We start from the raw sequence: 23,122 nt of genomic DNA, 5'->3' as shown, positions 1-23,122 counted from the left end.
AAAAGCCGCAGACCTGGCATGTGGAGACTTGGTCTGGTTGAGAAGATTTAGGTGGGTTCAATGATTTTGTTACCTTACTTGCTCGCAGTGGGAAAGTGCAGTCTCATCTCTGTCTATAGCCACACTCCTGCCCCTCCTTGCACCTGGAAAAGGCAGGGTTTTGTCCTGAGAGGAAGCTGCAAACATTATTACTCTGTCCTGACAAGCTGATTACAGCCCCTATCAAATAATCACGTTCTCAGCCTTGAAACTTTTATCCTATGGGATCAAAAGATACATTTCATCCTTAGTTGTACAACATAGTATTTTTACTCTCTGAACTGTTTCTTTTCTTGTGCTAGGTCCAGTTAATCCACCTTAAAAGCTGCATTCCAGAATTATCACTCAGCTCACCCACAAGAAAGTGCTTCAGAGACCACAGAGGTCAGGCTCACCTTGGGCAACCCGTGGCAACAGTGAAAGCCTCTTCTGCCAACAAACAATCCATTTTAATAACAGTCCTCCTCTACCAGAGCTGTTTGCTCTGCCAGCAAGTGATGGCATGTTCACATCCTTTGTTCGTGGCCCTTGCAGCTTAGGCGAGCTATGAAACTCCAACAGAAGCTAAAAAAAGAAAACATGAATGATGAGCTGAAGATGCAAAGCCTGTGGTCAACATAGGATTGCTACTTACATAAGAAAATCCTGCAATGGAAGATTATAATATTAGCAAAAGCAATGCAGAGCTATGAGCTCTCTATTTGACAAGGGGTGCTGGATGTAATGGGGGTCACTGAAGGTCACATTTTCTGGACCTTGTGCAGAAAGGACATTATAGTACTGCCCAGATCCTGCTCCCTGAAGATATCTCTTCCCAGCCCTTGCAATTTATCAGCCAATATCCTCTGCTGGCAGCTTTCATGAACAAATAGCTCATTTCAGTGTTCTTGCTCCTAAATGAACAATAGTCACAAAAAACAGATCTTCAACCAGCACCACTACACTGTCACCTGGTAGAAGAAAAATAGCTTCCATTTCTTTGCACTGGACAGAGAGAGAGAGAGAGCGAGCGTGCATACGAACGGTTTAGTAGCTAAGACTTAGTAGTGACCATCTTGCTACCATCTCGCCTTTATCCTTCAAACTGATTTTCCTTGAAATTCTGTCCTTGGAGTCTTCAAAACAGCCATCTTTTAAAACAAGCTGAAGATTTCAAACCTCTCATCCTGCATTTCCAACCACTTGTTGTGCAGCTTGGAGCAGGATTGGCATGTACTATCAGGTTGTGTTTAAACAATTTAAAGAAAGAACCTGGGAACTGAAGCTAGCTCAGTGAAAGAGCATAACTTAAGCAAGAAATATTATCTGTTGGAAACAAAAGTAAATTTTTTTATAAACAGCAGCTCAGTATTAAAACTTACTGGGCATCAGTCAGGTTGCTAAAAGATAGAACTGTATGAAAAAATATGACAAGCTATCTCACAACACTGTTTGTGCCTTCCAATGAGTTTGTGTTCACGTGAAACAGGGAATGGAGCAATGGTGGTCCCAAGCAGTGACACTACTTTACTAAGGCTTGGAAGTCTGACAGTAGGAGATGGTTTTGTACACATAGACAGTACTTGAGTAAAATCCTGTTAGAGACCAACTGCAACTGCTAAGAAAATAGAAACCAACTGGAAGTCTGTGTATTGCCAAGTAACATGCTGGGCACTGGAATGGCTGAATTTAAATTACCTTTTGTTTCAAGGTTACATTTTTATTTGAAGCAGATTTCTTACTCATCTTGCTGGTAACACCTATTTAGAGAGATGGCAACAAAAAGCAAACAAACCCGTGCTTGCTCTCTAGGCACTGTTTAATAATGAAAAGGAACTTACTGTTCCTAACCCACTTCTTGACTGTTTTCATTCCTAACTACAAAAAAAGTAGTAAAAATAACATTCTTCTGGATTGCACTGTGCTTCTGATTATTTTTAGCCTAAAAGTACACATCATAAAGGAGTAGGGAGACTTTGAGGAATTTGGGGTGAAATATCAAGAGCTTTGAGGAACTGAACCAAATATTTTTCAAATGCTCCGTGGAAACTGCCATGCATCATTCCTACAGAGGCATGGCACACTCATGTGTCCTTACCTGGCAGATTCACATTGCTGGAGTTCCATATAAGGAGAGTCTGTCCCAGAGCCTTTAACCATCTTGTAGAAGTATGCACTTCAGCCTTGAATCCTATCCTTACAAAGCTTACCTGTCAGCCTCCAAACTTCTGCCTCCGACAGCTCGACACCATCTTGCAATAAATACATTACCAGTGGCTTCTCTACTGGACTTGCTGCGTCAGTGCCTGCTGCCAGAGCCCATGCTGCAGAGGTAATATTTCAGGATAATGCCTGAAGGCACCTCAGGTTCTTGTCCACTATATCATCTTCTTCCCCTTTTTTGTCTCTTTGCTTTAGTCCCCATGTTATTTCTAGATGGGGCCTTGTAGTTTCACTCAGAAAGTCTAGAAAGTATTGCCAAAAACACAGGGTAACTTCTTGTGGTGTGTAGAAAGAGACATGCTGAAAGAAAGCTGTGAAAGGACAGAAGCCAGATGGCTTTCTCCTTACTAATCACTGCATTTGGCACTCTGCTTGGCTGTTCCACAGAGCAGAGGGGTCCTACTGTCACCTCTTGCCTAGGATTCCTCATCTGCTGTTTCACCACAGGGAGTGCCTGTGCTTTTTGAGCTACCTCTTCTTGGACCTTCCAAGAAAAGGAGTGGAAGTCGGCACCCACATCCACTACCTGGTGGGCTCAGAATACCTTGGTCTCCACCATAGCCTGTGCTCCACTGCGGAGCTCTGCAGCTTCAGCGGAAGACGTAGGCTGGCCTGAGAGAAGATCATGAGTCAGTCAGTGGGAGAGAGTGCCTGAGGTACCACATCCTGTCACTGTGAAGGCACAGCAGTGGTTTTCAAGAGGCAGGTTAGCAACAAGCAGCTTGCTTGCACTCATACCTGTTGCCCACTGGATGAGAGGCACCGTGCTCTCTTCAAGGAGAACTCTTCAAAAGGAGTAAGAGTAATAGAAAGCTGTTGTTACCACACACAGGACTGAATGTGAACAACCTCTGTGACTGATTATGATGCTGAGAACAACTCATGGGCACAGCGCAGTTTCAAGTGCAAGGTCTTTGCTTCAAGCCCCATGTGCCATGCAAGGGGGATATTGGCTGTTTAAACAGCAGATGTGCTTCATTAGAGGAGGGTCTTTAATTAGTCCTGTACTATCTTCTTATAAAGACTAGCAATGTGCTTTCTGAAGGAAAGACAGTATTTAAATTGATTAGGCAAATAATAAATAATACCCCCAACCTCCTGTCTGCAGCAGTCTCCGAGTGCTGGGCATATGGTGTCTTTCCAAACCACATGGCAGCCAGTGAGGCTGAGTTGGTGATTATTATTTCACCCGCCTTTTCCAGGAAATAAAACATCTGTTTCATCCTGACAGTGGGACTCCCCAGCAGTTAAGCTAAGGTGGTTGAAAATGAATATAATTGAAAATTATTTTAAGGAAGCAGAAGGCAGCAACAGACTTTTCAAATTTGATAAGACTTCAGTCACCAATACTTTGACAGCCATGGAATTTTTCATGGCCATAGTCAGCAAGGACCTGTGTTTCACAACTCAGAGAGAAATCTTGGTTTTGAAAAAGGGCATCTTTTCTGCTGGGCTCAAGGGAAAAGTGGTTGTGGCTCTCGATTTAGCACAAGTGGAACAGCTGTACTTGTTGCAGGTCTCAGTCCTTCTGATTAACAGTGGTATTTCTCATCTGTTCAACAACAAAGGCAGCTTGAAGTGCTTGAAAACTTGGACTGTTAGTGTGAAAAAAGGAGCATGAGCAGACATGCCATTCTGCAAAATACATAAGCAGATTAAGGTGGTTTTGGGGTGTAGAACAACTTCTAGAATTATCTATTCCCCTAGTAAGTTAAAACCAGTATTATTGACCATGAATGATTAGCCAGCGGGCTGACTGAATAGCTTAGCTAGGCAGCAGTGAAGGGGAAGGGCAGCTGTAAGTCTCACCTCCTGGAACAGCAGCAGAGCCCAAAGTGGTCAAAAGAGGCAGCCCCAAAAAGAGGGAGAAGTATTTAGTGCAGCTTGTACCGTCACAGTGGTCTGGTAAAACTGAGCAAAAGGAATTTTAGACCAAATACTTGTAATAATTCCTATGCCTCAGATTCAGCTGTATAACAATCTTAGCAAGGAATTGTTCAAATCCCCTTCAGAAAAGGATAAAACAAAGTCTTGGGTTCAGCAACCTAAAGAATAAGCCTGTGCTGAGTCACTGGAACAAGATGAAAAACATTTGCTGGTTTGTGGGATTCATCTCATATCCAGCAGAGTCTGCTCGCAGACACCGTAGTGCTCCTCTTTGAACTGGTTTGGCTCGGTGGGTGGATGGGCATTTAGTTAGCAGTGGTCACTTTGGATGGAGAAGGGTTTGGAGAACCTTTATTCCACAGGCATTCACTGAGAACAGATTCCAGCTGGCTGCAAGCACTCCCACTAGGATGTGAAGCACAGTGAGTTCTTAAGCGAGCGATTCTTCTGAGCACCTTCGCCAGCAGGTAAGCAGAAGCGCCCTGGCATGCGTGACAGCCCCGAAATGTACAGTCAGTCATGATTGTGCCACCTCTTAGGAAAGACCTGATTCTGCTTCAGTTCAAAGCAACAGATGTGGACTAAGCCTTCCAAAAATTTGTATCCATATAAGGCAGAAAAACGTAATAAAAAGGAGTCCGAGTCCAACCAAAGAGACAACAGAAAAGCAAAATGGATCTTGGGTAAATGAGACTTTGCCTATTGCACCCACTTCTCTATTAGCTTTGACTAGGTAAAAAAACAATAACTGCCCAGCCTCCTGCTGCTGCCCTAGCTGTTGTCCTTCGCTCAGCAATAAAATCAGCAAATGGCACAAAGCTGTAATAGAGGCTGCTGTTCCAGCTATAGACTCAGAGCTACTAAAACTAGGCAAGATCATTTCCTTCTTCCACCTTCCCACCATAAAACATCACCAAGAGTTTCTGTGCAAGCTTCACATTCCTGGATGAGCTGGAGAATATTTTGAGAATAAATTCAAACCTCAGTTTGATAGCCGCGGATTATATACCCACAACTATTAAAACTCTTACTGTGTTTTGCTTGCCTCACTGCAAGTAAGGGGTGACATTTCCTTCCCCATTATGGTCTTTGTAATGCTGTGTGAAATGGTGTTTTTTCAAAGCTACACTGCAAAAAGAGTGCCGTGCTTGCCTGTTGGCTACACATCCACAGGTGTCTTTGCTGTCAGTTATTGATGCTATCAAGAAAGCTGCATCCCTTAAAAGGCTTCCAGCTGAATTTAAGCTCCAGACCAGATACTTTCTCTCTGCAGGGTAACTTTTACCATCAAATCTTACTGGAACAAGAAGGCTTTAAAACTAGTTAAAAATGAATGAGGAAATCAGTGATACCAATTATACGCCAAATGAAGAGAAGTCCCTCTGTCTCATTAGCACTGTTTAATTATGCTTGGATTTAAATTCTAAATATAGTTCATAATAATTCACAAGGGCAAGTGTTTGCTTCCACTGTTGTAATAATTTTCATATCTGGTATGTTTTCTCTCTTCTATAAGACCAATAGTTACAAGGACCTGTCTGCTTGCAACATAAATAAAGAAGGTGTTGGTGCTTCACCCCTCAGAAGTGAAAAATGTTGGTTAAGCAATGGCTTATGTTTGGTATTTACGTTCTTGTGAGAGTCCAGAGGTCTCAGATGACTTCTTAGCTTCCTGTGCTGCTGATGTGTGAACACATGTAGAAGGTCCCTGATACAGGGTCCTACACTCGTATTAAGGAAGAGGCATTATATTTTCAATATGTATGCGTGTATAATTTAATATATATTACTCACATATCTATCTAACTACCTCTTTAAATGCAAAGCATGAGAAGACAATGAAATTTGCCTAAGTTTGCAGGAATTTGAATTGTATCTCCCTAGTCTCAATCAAGCACTTGACCCAATCCATATCTCTTTGGAATTAACTTTAATGTCTTTGCCAGTTTGTGATTATATTTATCACATATATATATATATAACCATTATAAACTTGGTAAAAATACTATTTCTAACTACTTGACTTAGTCCAGTTATAAGTAGATTTCTGCAGGATTCTAGAAAGCCACCCTTAATCTCACTCTTCCATCAAGGGGTTCAGCTGACAAAGAGAGGAGACCAGCTCTTTCCCTGCAGAACTGGCCAGAGCCAGTTCTCAGCTCACTGTGAGGAAACCTACTCTTGGGGCATGCACAGCGCACCTGTCCAGAATACAAATGAGGGAATCTCTTGAGTTTGAGGAAGGTGGAGTTTAAACAAGCATTTCTGCACCAGCCAATGGCAATGGAGGGAATGGCGCAGTTCAGTGGGTAGGAGAGAAGCAAACACCCCTTTTCTCTTCCAAGCCTGGTTAGAAATTCACAGTGTTAAGAAGCCCTATCTAAGAAGACAAAGATTTCCAAACCATCATCAGCATTTTTAAAAGCACAGTGGGTGCAAACATGCTGCCTAGCCTGGCACCAGTCTCTGCTAATCCTTTATCAATGGTTTTGTTTGACTCAGAAATACTATTAATTAGTCTAGCCACATATAAAGGCTATTGATCGAGTGAGAATTTTACTGCCCTCAGAGCTGCAAGTTTATTGCACTTACAAAAAACATTTTACATTTGCATCCTGAGTTAGTACGTATCTGCCGAGAACAGATGTAATTGCTTAGTCACAATGCGCAGAGGCACCTGATGCTCAGTGTCAGCTCAGCTTTGGGTGTCCAAAGGAGAGTGAACATAGATGCAGTATTAGAGATTAGCTTTGGACGCTTCAATTCATGCAGGACCTACAGGAATAATCACTTTCAAGCCCATGGGATATGGGATAATTGGAACACCAGGTTTTTCCTACATTAGTTTAGTCATGGAACACTTGAAAAAGATGGGGAGTTTTTGTAATTCCTGCTCTCTAGAGATAATTATGCAGAAATGGTGCTGAGTGCTTAAAAGCTGGTAGCACTCAGATCACCGTGGTGGCTGCTGTGATCTTTGTTGCTTCTTGGAAATTTTCATTCTTTTTAATCCCTCAGCAAACAGCCCAGCCCACCATGAACTGTGTCCTAAATCTCTCTCATACGATAAAAAAGATTGGCTTGGTCAAGTATTTGTGTGATGGCGCAATAGAAATACTAAACTAACTAGCTACGTCAGGGCCCCGTGGGAACTGGTGTTGGCTCCCAGGAAGATGTTTCCTACATCTCTCACTGCTGGTTTTTCCTGATGCTACAGATCATCTCTGCTGTTTGTTGTCAGTCAGGTGAGAGACAATCTCTCCTCACCCTCTTGTCCTCCTCTTAACATGACTCATTTTGGTCAGTGAATGAAGCTAGGATGCCACCCACAAGGAATACTCTTTGTTCCAAGCCCTGGCTGAAAAGTTTCCTCCTTGTCAAACCGAGCAGAGACCCACAAACAACACTGACAGCAAACTCTAATCTCTGGCAGTTTAGGGGGCTGTAATGCAAACATGAAAGAACATAACTGCTGGATACAACTTGTTGCTTTAACGAGAACATGCCCTTGGGGTTTATGACAAACAAATTCCAGTTGCTTTATTGCATTGTGTCTCAATTCCCCCCTGTCGTTTCAGCTGGATTCAGCGCACTGTTGGATCATGCCTGGAGAAGGAAGTTATTTGTGCAACTGTGGAGGGAAGGAGAAAATCTCTGGCAAGATGTCCACACAACGAAAATTTGAGTATACTGGTAGGATAGCCAGACGATTGCCCCCATCAGAGAGGTGCTCCTCCTGAGGGAAAGCCAGCGCACCAAAGCCCAGCTGCACGGGAAAGCCTGGCTCTGGGGAAGCCCCTCTTCCTCCAGGGGCTCTAGAGGCTGCACGGCCAGGCAACGGGGCAGCCTGAGTGAAAGGCGAAGAGCTGTCCTGCACTAAGCTAAAATCTAAGCTGCCATCTCCAGAAGCGCCTCTCCCCCTGTTCCCTGCACCCACTGGTGCTCACGCCTGCTTCCCAGCGTTAGCTGCCACAGCTCCGTGGCTGCTGGGGGCCTTGGCTCAGCTCTCGGTCCTCCCTGAGGAATAACCCAGCCAAAAAGAGCACCCAGGCTTGCCAGCTGATGAGACTCTGGTCTGGAGCCCAAAGGAGGCCGTGGGTGTGAAGAGCTTGGGGTGAGCCCCGGGTTAGCTTACGTCAGTGGCAAAAACCACATCTCCAGCTAGGACTGTAAAGCAGCGTGGTACTAAACTGTGGACCAAGAGCATCATCATAGCTCTCACACCTTTTGTGACTTTAGTCCAGTAGCACTTTTTCCCTTCAGTCACACAAATGAGTGGAAACCAGTATTTTTATAATTATTAAGACAGAAACCTCTGATGTATAACCACACCCTAATAGAATCAGCTTATGTGAAGCACTCAGAGAGCTTTCACATTAAATATTTGTCTTGGTTCAAAAATACAAAATCTTTAATGGTAAAAGGATATTCAATTGCCCTAAAGCACTTCAGCCATGCTATTGGGATTAGTAACAACTACATTATATTTTTTAAGCAAAAACCTCTCTTGTAGGTCATATGTTGCAATAGCTCTCGCTATTTCTTTTACCATATTAGAAATTAGTTTAGAACTACTTCCTATCGTTAATTCACCTTTGTCAGCACATGTCCTATTAATAACATGTTGGAAATCATTCACAGTGACTATCACAAAGAAATCCATGACTTGAATATGATAAAATGATACTTTAAAAGGCTTCTGAGTTGCGATTTTATCTTTTTAAATTACAAGAATAACAGTAACAAGACTAAAATCCAAAGCAGAGAGAAGACCACCTGAATTACAATCTTTCCGGCTATTTTCAATTACAAATATGTTCTGTGAATCTTGCTTCAAACTATTAGGTGTCGATGAATGCATTTTATAGATTCATCACTATAGTATTTGAGCACATAAAGGTCCAAAGTTTCTCAACAAAAGACTAAGGCTTAACACAAAAATCGAGGAGACAAAATTCAGAAGTTTTAGAGTTAGGTTGTTTTACAGATCCCTTTCCCAAGTCTATAACTCAATACTGCCTTGAACTCTAAACAGAAGTCAAGCTTCACTTCGGAAGCTTTGATTATTTCAAGATTCATCCTCCAACTCAGATGGATTGTATAAACCACGTGTTTTCCTCCACCTTTTGTTACAAGTTATTCCTCTCTGCTTTACATAAGCCGTAAGAGAAACAGTTTTAGTATTTGTGAATTGATAGCTGAATGCTAACAAATACTGATACCCCATGCCAATTTCTAGGAAAATTAATGTTACTAATATTTAAATCCTCTGCCTGCAGGAGACAGAGAAGCCGTGGTGTGATACCCCAGAGGGATGAGCAGCTTCGATAGCTCAGTAACAGCATCCGCTGCTCTGGCATTGCCATTCCTGAGCTCTGTGTGAAGTGCAGACAGGTGAAGGTAGATCTTTAGCAGTCTGAATACAGCACCTTGCTTTGCCATCTAGTGGATGCTGGGAAACCATGTGCTTCCTTCTGCCCTGGGCTGCTGGCAGGTATGTCTCACGCACACTGCCAGTGACAAGCAGAGTTTCGATCTAAGTCTTTGCTACCAGCTATTATACCAGCTTATATCCACCCAGTGCATGTTGGCTGAGTCTGAAAGTGTTCTGGACACACAGCAAGTTACCTAAGGGAGCACAGCTGAAGTCACACCATCCGTCTGGAGCCTTGTCTAGCTGACTCCTGCTTGTTCTTCACCAGTTTCATATAGGAATGGCTCATATTGTTTTTTCTCTATGATCTCTGTGCCTTGTCTGTGTTGCTCCTTAGCACAAAACTAGCAAAATCCTTTGCAAAACCCAGAAACAGGAAACCATGACCTGACTCGCAGAATTAAAAAAAAATAAAATACAAAAATAAAGAGGCCTTCACATTGTTGCCTGATGTTAGTCAACAGAGCACATCAAAGCATGCCCCAAAATAGAAAAGCTATATCAAAGTAATTCAGCTGAATTCCTCTCCATGGTCTCTATAAGGAGAAAAAGCCCCAGCCTTCACAGTTTTCACCATGTTTTGTTTAACATGCTACCTATACAATGTAAGTTTTAATTTTTCCAGTATATTAAGGTATTGAATATAAGTGCAAGAGGATGAGGTTCATTAAAACACAGGATATAAAGGATGAGAGAGAAGTAATTCTCTTTTAACTGTAGGGGTTTTGTTAATCAGGTGATGGGACAATAACTTTCATGATACGCCGATTTGTTAGATTGGAATGTGTTTGGGCTCAGCAGCAGAACCGTCCCAACATCTGACAGCTCTAGGAAGACTCAGCGTCTGATTCATCCTTATGCAACCCTCCAAGCAACATAAGGATTTTGTGGTGCCATATAAATATATGTAAATTGATGCTTAACCAATGGAATATGACACTCCAAATGCAAGTGCTCACGTGTAGCTTCCCAACTAGTATGTTACTTACCTGGCTTTGCAGTAGCAGGGTATGCAGGGAGGGTATTCAGTGCACCAGTCAGCGATGAGAGCTCTGCCAGCTGTCTCTGAGCCACAGCTGCAAGCCTGAAAAGAACCATTTGTGCACTAGTTAGGGTGATTATTTTTGTCATGAAGAAAGTTTTCCATTATGCAAATGTACAAAGCTGTGCAATAACTTTTCATGTGGCTGTTCAGAGGGACAAACCTAGGAGAATGAAAGAAGCTACACCTCCTCCCTAAGTCAAAAGAAAATACTTTCTCCCAAAGTCAATCCCGTGTATGCAAGCATTTGGCAGGACCTGCTCCTCTGTCATGCTTAGCCCAAGGGCAGATGAGGTAGAAGGTAGGAATCTGGGAGCATGGGGGAACATGTTTTACTTCTTTGAATCCTCTAAGTCCTTGCTAGTCCTATCAGTTTTAGGGGAAACTGTTATTCTACCAGTGAAGGCAAGTGAAGATGTACTGGATCTGCTCACACATGCACAAAGCAGCATGATTCTTGGTGCTCTGTCCTGCAAAGCTCTCACCAGCACTAGTGAGCAGCCTGTTCACTTTTCCAGCTTTCCCTCCAGGCCCACTGACGTCATCAGTATGGCCCAACAGGTTAAGATAGTAGAAATCTTTTCTCCTGCTTTTGTCTTTCATTCACACTACTTTGAATTCTTTTCTGGAAGCGTTAGTGGGATAGTGGGAAAGAACTCATGCTGCAAATCACATCCCCGTGTATTCAAATGTTGTTTCTCAAGGCCCTGCAGACATCACCCTGCTCTTACACTGATGCTTACAGGGATCTTTGCTGTCCATCCAAGTGCAAACCATTGCACATTTCAGGAAAGCATCCTCCACAGATTATAGACCGGCTGCCTGGTGACATCCTCTTCCAACAGTCCTGGAAGACTGGGGAAGTCCCACTGGACTGGAGGCTGATGTTGTGCCCATCTACAAGAAGGGTCGCAGGGAGGACCCAGAAAACTACAGGCCTGTCAGTCTGACCTCAGTGCCAGGGAAAGTCATGGAGCAGGTGATCTTGAGTGCTATCATGAAGCACATGCAAGAGAACCGGGTGATCAGGCCCAGTCAACACGGGTTCACGAAAGGCAGGTCTTGCCAAACTAACCTGATCGCCTTCTATGACAAAGTGACTCGGCTGCTGGGTGAGGGAAAGGCTGTGGATGTGGTCTTCCTGGACTTCAGTAAAGCCTTTGACACAGTTTCTCACAGCATTCTGCTTCGGAAACTGTCAGCCTCTGGCCTGGACAGGCGCACACTCTCCTGGGTGGAAAACTGGTTGGATGGCCGGGCCCAGAGAGTGGTGGGAAATGGAGTGAAATCCAGCTGGAGGCCAGTGACAAGTGGGGTTCCCCAGGGCTCAGTTCTGGGTCCAGCCCTGTTCAATGTCTTCATCAATGACCTGGATGAAGGCATCGAGTGCACCCTTAGCAAGTTTGCAGACGACACTAAGCTGGGTGGAAGTGTTGATCTGCTGGAGGGTAGGGAGGCTCTGCAAAAGGATCTGAACAGGCTGGACCGCTGGGCAGAGTCCAATGGCAGGAGGTTTAACAAGGCCAAATGCCGGGTCCTGCACTTGGGGCACAACAACCCTATGCAGTGCTACAGACTAGGAGAAGCCTGTCTAGAAAGCTGCCTGGAGGAGAGGGACCTGGGGGTGTTGGTTGACAGCGACTGAATATGAGCCAGCAGCGTGCCCAGGTGGCCAAGAAGGCCAATGGCATCTTGGCTTGTATCAGAAACGGCGTGACCAGCAGGTCCAGGGAGGTTATTCTCCCTCTGGACTCAGCACTGGTGAGACCACTCCTCGAATCCTGTGTTCAGTTCTGGGCCCCTCACCACAAGAAGGATGTTGAGGCTCTGGAGCGAGTCCAGAGAAGAGCAACAAAGCTGGTGAAGGGGCTGGAGAACAGGCCTTATGAGGAACGGCTGAGAGAGCTGGGGTTGTTTAGCCTGGAGAAGAGGAGGCTGAGGGGAGATCTCATTGCTCTCTATAACTACCTGAAAGGAGGTTGTAGAGAGGAGGGTGCTGGCCTCTTCTCCCAAGTGACAGGGGACAGGACAAGAGGGAATGGCCTCAAGCTCCGCCAGGGGAGATTTAGGCTGGACATTAGGAAAAAACTCTTCACGGAAAGGGTCATTGGGCACTGGCAGAGGCTGCCCAGGGAGGTGGTTGATTCACCTTCCCTGGAGGTGTTTAAGGCATGGGTGGACGAGATGCTAAGGGGCATGGTTTCGTGTTTGATAGGAAGGGTTGGACTTGATGATCCGGTGGGTCTCTTCCAACCTGGTTATTCTATGATTCTATGATTCTATGATCCCAGAGCACTCGTGGACACCACACCAGCCCAGTTGTCCTAGAAGTTGCAAGACCAATGCCTGAGGTCTGCAAGAAGCACTTGGACCTCCTAACATATCCGAGACCTTACAAAAGCTGCAGTCTGGTGGACCCCATACTGTGTCTTACTTGATTCCAGATTAGAGATGGTGGGTCTAAATGTAGCACAGTTGTCAACAGTCAAAAATCAGGTATTTGCCTTTCCTCCCACAGCGGGGGAAAGGCCTGTGCACAGCTCTGAGGAAGGGAAGCAGGTACAAGGCTGGTTATCAGTATCACATATCTCAGCAAAGCTGAGCATGGAAGGAAAGCCATGAGGTGGGCTGTACACAACATACCTTCAACATACATCTCTGTGACTTGAACCTTTGGTGCCCTGGCTACACACCGGCAGTAGCAGAAGACACGAGACTGCAGTGTTTGTCTGGTTTGTGGAAAGGGCACCTGGAAGCACATGGCAGGTTACCAGCTCTGTTTATTTTATTAGACTCCTTTAATCAATCTGTGGTCACAGAGACACGAAATTACTGGATTGTTACATCTCTGAAAATGTTTGCAGTTTTGCCTTTCCTACAAATACGACAGAGTCCTCAGCTCCACAGTCCATGGCTCCCTGGAGCCAAGTAAGCTCCAGGTCTCAGGAGAGGTATTTACACCCCGAAGCCCACAGCAGGATGGCACTGGGACTGTGGAAGTGACAGTGCCCTGGTCCCGGTGACACAGCCGCAGGCAGACACAGCGGGCTGGCAGGCACATGGCGAGACCACAACAGTGAAACAGCATCAGGCTGTGCCGCCAGGCGCCTCTCCCCTGAAAAAGCAGGGGCCTCCCTCTGACAGCAGGTGATATGTAAAAAACCCAATTTTTTAAAAAAGAAACAACAGCAGTTGAGACTGCAGTGTTCTGCACATCCTCATCAGGAGACTCTTGCCACTCTGCCACCAAACTTTGAGGCGGCCTCTGCCCAGCCACCCCCCCACCCAGGCTGGGCTGCCTCATCCCCCTTCCCTGTGCACTCTCCCACTTCTGGAGAAGACCAGAAAGTCCCAGAGACACCTCACACCCTTCCTGACGGTCCCCTCCCCCCCAGCAGTGCCCCTCACCCTCCCAGCTCTCTGTAGAAAACACAGTGGCAGGTAACGAGAGGGTGGTTGCCACCAGCCCAGCCAGGGCCTCTCTGCTGCCACAGCCCCTCTGTGCCACGACAGGGGCAGCTTCAGCCCCAGCAAAGCTGATACCTGGAGCAAAACTGGAGCAGTGATGCTGTTCGGGACCTGCATCCAATCCCAAAACTGGGTGTGCCATGTCCTGCCTGACTGGGAGATCTGTGGGCCAGGGAAGCCTGGCCAGGCTGGTCGCTCTGTGGTTTCCTCATGTTGGGGAAGACGTCAAAGCTGGAGCAGAAGCACCCAGACTGCTTCCTTTCCAGGGCTTGCTTATTTTAAAACACACCTTCACAGGTTAGGCTGGCACAGGCCAGCCCTGGCTCCTGCGCAGGGTACCAAGTGTGCCCCACAGCAGCGGCTCGGCACTTCACGCACCCGTGACTCGCATACCGAGAGGGCTCGCTGCTTTGTGCGCTTTTGAAAGCCTCTAATTATACAGCGGTTTGCTCATAGCCACAGTGTGTGGCCAATAGCACTCGGGCAGCCAGCCAGAGACACGATTCCCTTCCACTCCCCTTGTGAGTGCTAAAGGCACTTTTTAGGAAACTGAAATATTAACTAGCCTCTATGAAAATGGTATCTACCAACCAGCAAAGCTCAAGTGAAGGGTGAATAGTGTTCCACGCTGAGACCTGAGTAACTTCAGTGCAAACATAAATAAAATAAAATCGTGCCTAAACATGGCTGTTTTCCAGAAACAAGCCAAAAATCTTTTAACTCTGGCTGCAGTGACCCGTAACACTACAATCATAGTAGAAAGTGCAGAACTTCTCTTACTGTCACCTGTTTCATACATAGGGTTTTTTTATTAATACATAGCAATGCAGTATTTTGTCATCTTCCAGTAAATGCAGAAATTTAAAATCATTTATGAATTCAGAAGCCTTTTATTTTCAAGGTTCATTAAAGATTGCCTGATGAAGTTTAACTTCATTCCTTTTGCTCACTTGCTGTTAAATCGCTTAGGAAATCTAGTGATGGATGTGATGAAATTAGTAAAATGTGCATGGAACAGTCTGAACAACCGATGGATGACTTACCTAGGATAGGATCAGCATTCATCCACAGCTGCTCAGGCTTCTAGACTCAGCCGCAAGGGTACTTCTGTCCCAAGCACCGATTGCTGAGCACCAGGCACCAAACATTAACTCAGGTATCTTCTTGTGACCACAGAGTGACACCACAAGGGGATACAAAACAAAATTAACAGTACTGTAAGATGCCGACACAAATATGACGGTGTGTATGAAGAGGTAAAAACCTCACAACTTTGATTAAAAAGATGAGATCATAACTCTCTTTTTCTTCCATGTATTTCTATATGGATCTTTGTTTAAAGTGAGTTTAAGGTTTCAGAAATGTGTATTTGCAAAGCTGGAGGAAGTGCCATTTAATCAGCCACAACAGCCTATCCCCAGATGCTAACGAGGAAAAACAAGTCTGTATGCAATTAGTTAAATGCAAAAAAACCCACTTTTTTTTAGGTAGCTGTAAAATTTCCAGTCACTTAAGTAGTCCTCTATTACATTGCCAAACTTCCTCTAACTAGGGTTAACCATAATAAATTCCAGATAAATAAAAATACATTAACAAAATCCTCCATCTTTTCTTTAGGCAAAACATTCTTCGATCTGATTTCCAATATTGACACATCCAGAATAAGAAGGAATGAAATCAAACGTGAGCCTACAGCTGTGGCACACACTCCTTGAAGCCTGCACCCGCATTGTAGTGGGTGAAAAGGATGCAGACTCAATACTCTGATGTAATATGAAGCAGAAATAATCACTATTTGAGTCTAATTTTACTCTACGAGCTAACCATTTTATTCCACGATTACAGAATTCTAGAAAGACCCACCTTCTGATAAGGAAGCAGCACTTAGAGTTGCTTCTGTGAGGTTTATTCAGTGGCACGATGCTTTGGTTACTTCAAAACTTCATGATGTTTACGTTTCATAGAATCCTCCCTTTTCACCTCCAATGTTACTTCAACTAATTATTCTGTTACTGACCTTTTTTTTTTGAAATTAAAAGAGAGTTTGCTTTAAATCGCTCTAGTGTAGCTCAGTGATATGCTTAGCCAATTTGCCCTTCCTTGAAATGCAAGAACACACAATGAAAACCTTGACATTTCAACTGTCATTGTTTATTACTGTTTTGGCTACATTCTCTACAATTTCAGCAGCATCTTAAAGAGACAGTTAATGTTTCTTTATATACAATGAAAACAAAATGGCTTGCAACATCAGAAACAAGAGCAACAGTTTAACTGTACAATACTAAATGAAAACCTGTGGTAATACAGCCTCCTTTTTCTGCAACATGGACAAAATTACATATAGGTATTCAGCATCAAGAACAGGATAGGAAGTAAAAAGAATAGTGAACGGGAGAGAGATACGCTGTTCTGAAAAATATGTTTCTACCATACAAGGCAGTGAGAAAATGTTTCACATTTTAAAATATCTGTACAAGCCACAAGAAACATTTCCTTGTTGACAGGAACTTCCCAAAATGGAGAATAACCATGAGTAACTTCTACATCTAGTATCAATGCTCTCTGCAGGTTGAGAACGCAATAAACTGACTTAAAGAACTGTACTTTATACTGCCAACACAGATCGGTTTTACATGCCTTGATTGTTAATGAATTACCTACTCTTAATCTCTCTATAACGTACAGTTGACTTGCACCTTAAGGAGGTCATTTGATGCGCAAAAGTAAAAGCAAGGTCATTTAGCAGCAATTAAAAGCGCCTTGAGGGAGACTTAAAAAAAATACAATATCCAATTAGAAAAAGCCATACTTTAAACATTTGTACAGGAATAAGTCGCTGAAATTTAACTGAAAATGTGACATCTGTACAACAATTTACAATAGAGCTAGAAGGGAATTTATCATTATTCCTGCATAGAACATTATACATGACCTGTTTGCATTTGGTTTCATACTGTTGCTTGCTTATATCAGAAGCCTGGAAAGTTTCACAAGTTTCAATACCACAGCAAATATAATATTTTTAGAAAATTGAGCAGATTTCAAAATTAGCAACCTATTTGTGAAATAAGTACCAGGAATTCCATATCACCCTTCCAATCTAAATTCAGTGAAACACCACCACATTTTTGGAGGTACAAGCCTGAGTTGCCAAATAAAATACTACAATTTTATTTGAGTAATCTGATACAGAACTTATCTTTGACCATCTTGCACTCCTTACTTTGGTATCAAAAAGATCAATGTCTTGGAAAGATGGCAGTTTATTCAGTTTATAACCAGGCACGGATTTTTCCTGTGTTTTCAAATTTACTCACTACCTTTTTTTTATTTAAATAATGAAAAACTACCCTTCATGTTAGAACTTTCCAGTATCAACCAAACGTATTTTAAGTATTAAAAAGATTATTTACAATGTTCCCCAGAAAAAACTAAAAACCTTTTCTTCAGTCTTAAACACAGTATACCTGTTAAGTGTGTAACAGGCAGTGTCATCCTTCAATGTTTAAAGGTATTTCTCAGAAGGGTACATTTATTCACAGTCCATGATCCATTCCAATCATACAAATGACACTATGTAGGAGGACTTCAGTCTGAAAACACAGTTATCAAACTTGTCCTGTGTAAAAACACTCAAATGCTTTCAAGCTCTGCATCTGGAAACTACACAAAGGTATCATGCCATTCCTCAGTTGGAGAAATTTCAGTATGAAATAATGCTTGAAGTAGGTGGTGTAGGGGATGCTGCTAGCCCAGTCATATGCAAGTTTCCTGAAGAATTTGATCTCCTCATATGAGGAAGAAGATAAGGATCATTAGCCAGCTGGTGGACATCAAACCTATCCTCTTTTCGGTATGCTAAACAGCGTCTGATAAAGGCCTAGAAAAGAAACATAAAAAGTTACAATACCATTCCAAATAACTATGTCTGGTTACTAGCAAATAAGCATGTCCTCCTGGATAAATGAGTTTCTAAACAAATTCTCGTTCTTATGTAATTCAATTCAAATGACAGTGCAACATTTTATCACTGAGTCCAATGAAAAAAAAAGTAACATCACAGCAGAAGGAAAAAACAACCCAGCAAATTAACTGGCTTCAAATAATCACACTTCAAGTATGCATTTCCATGTTTAGGAACTATATTTACAAATAAAACATTAGCTCACACAACTAGAATTCTGCAGGTGTTATCCCTGTACAGCTTAGTAAAAATCAGAAGGCAAATGTCAGTGGACTGAAAAAATAGAAAGGAACTCTACAGAGCTTCTAAAACCATTCAGCTGTGCAGCAGATGAAGAATAGATGGAAGGAAGATGCGGGGAGAGAATTTCAGCACTTTAGTTGACCTTCGAAAGCCAGCATTGCCACACGTGCCATGACAGAACAGAGCAAAACATGAAATCTGACAATGGTGGTTCCTATGACCAACAGGCATTAAACAACTAACAGACTAAGAAACCACTACACAGCTGCAACTCTTTTCCCAGAAAAAAAAAAATCAATCTTCAAAACATCTAATCAACTGAAAAGTTCTGTATCTAGCTTCAGGACTGTTCTTGAGACCCTATGTTAACCCATGTTTAGGTCCATACAACTTTAGTCAGTCATTTTTTTGCTGAAAGTTTCTGTCAAGTCTTGTGTCTAACACACACAGAACATTTGGTCTCCTGAGAGCTTGGGCTTCAACATTTAATGACAGAAAATCCTTATTATTGCTACAGAACTGATTAGCACATCATTACTCAATTTAGAACTTAATTTAAAAGAATTACATATCTTGTCTTTGATAAATCTGTTCAGCTGTTTGTTCTTGGCTCCAATTAAAAACTGGAGATTAAAGGAAAAAATCTGATGCAAGTTCCAAAGAATCCTGCTAGAATTCACTTCTATCACTTACATATCCAGCGTGAACAAGGTAAAAAAATAGAAATCATACACATCTGTTAATATATATTCACATGTTCTTGGATTTTATTCAAATTATTCACAAGAAATCCTTTATACCAAGTGAGTTGTTTAGAACTGTTGGTAAGATCTCAGAGTAACAGTTTGTGTCTACAACGTTTATGGAATACTTCACGCTTCTGTGCCACTGCAGACACATTACTGCGATGCAAAGGCAAACATCACACAAACCAGGAAAAAGTTAGGAGGATCAAAGGACAGTTATAGTCTGAAAGCTAACTAACATTGTCATTTCAGGTTCCATATTTATTTCATCTCCATGTTTTCCAAATCATAATTTCAGTTTACAAGCTGTTCTTTTCCAACTGCCAGGCCTATAAATCTGAAAGACAATTTGGATCCTACACAGTCATCAAAAACAAGTTAGTCTGAAATTGTTTTACAGCTTTTCCACCAGAGAATAACTCCTCTCTCTCTCGCACATCTACGTGACAATGTTAATAATAGAGAAGAACACTGAAAGTTTATGATATTCTTTCAAACAAACAAACAGGACATGGAAACACAGAGAATGTAAAATAAGTTGCCAGTTCTCCATGCTGAACTGTCTACTTTTTCCTGACATCGTCCATATAAAAACTGCTAATGACAAAGAAACAAAGTTAAAAGACAGGGATATAAACTATTAAAGTGTAATGTTACCAGTTTATATGATGTGCATTTGTCAACTACATCTAAGCGATGCAAAATGAAAACAAAAAACTCAACCAAACAAAAAACCCCAGGACAAACTTCAAATCTTCAATCAAATTTTCATGAACTTACTTGGAACTTGCTCACAAACACTATTTTTAGAAAGTATAAACAATGGAAATATACCACAAATTGTAACAGCAGGTTGATGTACCCAGAAGACTTATTTTCTTAAGAAGTTACAGCCTCTAGAGACATGTTTCCTTTCCTTTTAATCTTTAGAAGCTAAATCCTAACATTCCTTATTTTTTTCGCAGCTTGTGTCCCAAATCTAAGTACATTTAATTAGTTGCTGAAACTTCAGCAGGCATTCTAATATCATGGCATTTTTTTCAACGAGCACACCTCTACTGCATCTGGCCATGAACAGATCTTTCAAAAATTGGGACAGTTTTACAAACAAGTAACATATATAATGTTTTCTTTCATGTTCACAGAATCGAATTTGTGTTACGGATGTTCATAACAGCAGTCATTTGGGAAACCACCCTAATCTGTTTCTGAATAGCTAATCTGTGGAGATGAGTTTGATACTGCAGACATTTCAAAATAAGTTTTTTAAACAGAGCAAATGTTGCCATTCACATCTTTGTGTCAGATCAATTATTCTGGCAGGCTTATTCCTCAAATAAGCAGCAACATACCTTTAAAATTCTTAACCTTAAGAATTTGTTTCTGAACTTAGCTTTGAGTTAATACACACACGCGATGACCTTTCAGAGGAAAGAGCATTAACAGGCATATCCTCCAGGTATTTGGTAGTCAAATAGTTCTTCAAGCCAATAAGGCTGCAGAGAGTAACATTAACTATTTCCAGAAAGACCTTGCTACTGTTAGCAAAAGCAGTTCACAAGAACTTCTAGTCAGACTAACACACATAAGTTTCTCTGGGAAAAAGCAAGCAGACAATTTTTGAGGCAGCCTACTTCAAAATTGCTTGCAAATTTCTGGAATCTATACATAGTCTCGCTTTCAAGTACATGACTTTAACAAGGCCCAGAATAAGTTGCTTAAATAAAAACATCAGACTATTAGTTCTCCATTACGTTTTCCTACACATTCAGTCTCATTGCATTCTTAAGTTAACAGCAATTTTACAGTTAAATCCTTTATTATGAATGTTTTAATCATTACTCAAGAGCTTGTAGAAAAACTTACCTTGGCTTCATTGCTTACAACAGGTTTGACAGGGAACTGAACTTCTGTGGCTTTTAATATTGTGTTTTCTTGTAAGATATCTTGCTGTGATTGATTGTGGCCAAATGGCTGAAAAGTAAGCCCAAGATTTTCTTCAGTTATTCAACCACTTTGATTTGATAAATAAGTACACTATGGTAAGTTGTTGCAGTGTTAATGCAAACTGCTAATCATTCCATAAAGAAAAGTTTCAGTCAAGGTTTTCTACACTTCTTGTATCAATGCACATCATCAAAAAATAACATAAGTAATCTTCCACATAGATTCATGTCTTTATGACTGTAATTCACAGTCTACTTCAAACAGGTATTTACACTGAAATGTGAAGATTTTCAAACAACACCCTCCTCACCTTTCTACCATAAAGGCATTGGAAAAAGATGACTCCAACTGACCATACGTCAACCTTATTAGAAATCTTTGGTGGCTCTTTGCCAACTACAAAACACTCTGGAGGCAGATACCTGGAAAACAAAACATGCATCTCAATGTCTGCAAGTAGATGCACAGCATCACTAGAACCTGTTCAAATACCAAATTAATTAAATTAAATACTAACACTTCACACACACATCTCTGACTTTTAGACAATTGTACAGCTGCTTTATGATACACATTCTAACACATTTCACACCCATCAAAACTGACATTACAGTTTTTTATATAGTCAGTCCAATAGAGGGTCTATTTCATACAGCATAAACACTGAAAATCACCACATTTTAAAATCAGTTAAATATGGACCTTTTCTATCTATCAGAGCAAGAGAAGATGAAAGCCATACAGGGCATTTTACAGCAAGTCCTGGTTAGGAATCAAAGATAATCTATGTATAGCTTAAAGACCCTTTACCTAAGCCCTTATTAAGAATGATAACATTAACCAGAGGGGTACATGATAGACAAAGACTATCGGTATTTATGTTCCTACGGTCTGCAGGAAACCACACCTTAAGAGCTGAAAGTTGAGGAAGTTCCTGTGCCATTCCTGAATTACAAAAGAACTTCTGAAATGGAACATCCTTCAAAAACAAAACCAAACCTCCCCAGCATATCAATATGTGGGCAGTTAAGTATGACTGATTAAGCTGAAAAAGGCATAAAAACTATTAAAGCAACTACAGACCAGACATTCTTTCATCAACAGTGTATAAGGCTTTAAAAAAATTCTTAAGAAATATTTGTGGAAAGTGGGCATAAGCAGAAAAATGAGATAAGACTGCAACACAAACATTAATTTCACACAGTATGGCAAAATCACTTCTGGAATACTCCACTACAACCCTTACTACAACATTCAAGAAAAATGAGCTTAAAGTGATCTAAGTGCAAAGAAAGCTACTGAGATGGATCCGATGAATAGAAACTATAATTCAGGGTAAAAAAACCTGACGGCTCTAACAACATCAAGGAGCAAGTACCAGGAAGGGAAGTAACCTACTTCAGGGAGGACAGTGTTGGCACAGGAACAAACAAGTATAAACTGGCCACAAATAAACACAGCCTGTAAATTAGAAGATTAGGTTTCTAATGATCAGAGAACTGAGGTTACGGAACACACTTCAAATCAGATTACTGGGGACAAAACACTAACTAAATTTAATACAAACGTCTCTAAGTTTACAAAAGAGATTATGTGAGCTAACTGCCTGGGAAGGCAGGTAACCAGGCCCAGTGACTGAGGAAATCCCTTCCAGCACTATGTTGCTGACAGTTTGAGCAATCTGCTCTGAACACCCGTTCCTCACCTCAAACTCACCCAAAATATTTCCCTCCTTAACGAAGATTTGGGCTCAGAGAAAGTGTTAACTAAAAACATCGAGATTCATCATGAACCTCTAACGGTCACAGACCTTTTTTCATCTCTTGGTTTACAGCACCATGAGTGCCTGTGGCACTTTAGACTAAACCCAGAGGCCAAAAATGTGGCACATATATCTGTACAATATCTAAGTGGGTGTTTAAATAGGTAAAGCATTTAAAAAGTAGCAGAAGTCTAACACTTCTAAAACACATTAACTTGAATACTCATATTTTCACAGCATGTGTGCACTGGCACTTGTGCAACAGTACGCGTGTTCTGTTTTCTAAAAATTCTGAAGGAAAAGGCAGAAACTTTATGACATGCAACTTCCGAATGTGAGAAAATTTGCAGAGTAAATAGAAATTACACTGGCTTCTCTGTTTAGA

General features: G+C 41.9%; 1 protein-coding gene across 1 annotated transcript in view; it reads right to left on the bottom strand.

Annotated features, from left to right (window-relative positions):
• Positions 1-16,207: 16,207 nt before the first annotated feature.
• TLK1 (tousled like kinase 1) overlaps positions 16,208-23,122 on the bottom strand; it is a 71,427-nt gene continuing 64,512 nt past the window's right edge. Inside the window, exons 19-21 of the mRNA XM_069861136.1 lie at positions 21,286-21,397; positions 20,895-21,002; positions 16,208-17,955 (exon numbers count right to left, since the gene is read on the bottom strand). Of these exons, the coding sequence (XP_069717237.1) occupies positions 17,779-17,955; positions 20,895-21,002; positions 21,286-21,397 (397 nt within the window). The 3' untranslated portion in view covers positions 16,208-17,778. The remainder of the gene's footprint in view (positions 17,956-20,894; positions 21,003-21,285; positions 21,398-23,122) is intronic.

The sequence above is a fragment of the Phaenicophaeus curvirostris genome, chromosome 7 (genome assembly GCF_032191515.1).
Source record: "Phaenicophaeus curvirostris isolate KB17595 chromosome 7, BPBGC_Pcur_1.0, whole genome shotgun sequence".
Classification (NCBI taxonomy): Eukaryota; Metazoa; Chordata; class Aves; order Cuculiformes; family Cuculidae; genus Phaenicophaeus; species Phaenicophaeus curvirostris.
Note: the sequence above shows the minus strand (reverse complement) of the source record. Positions and strands in the feature narration are given on the sequence as shown.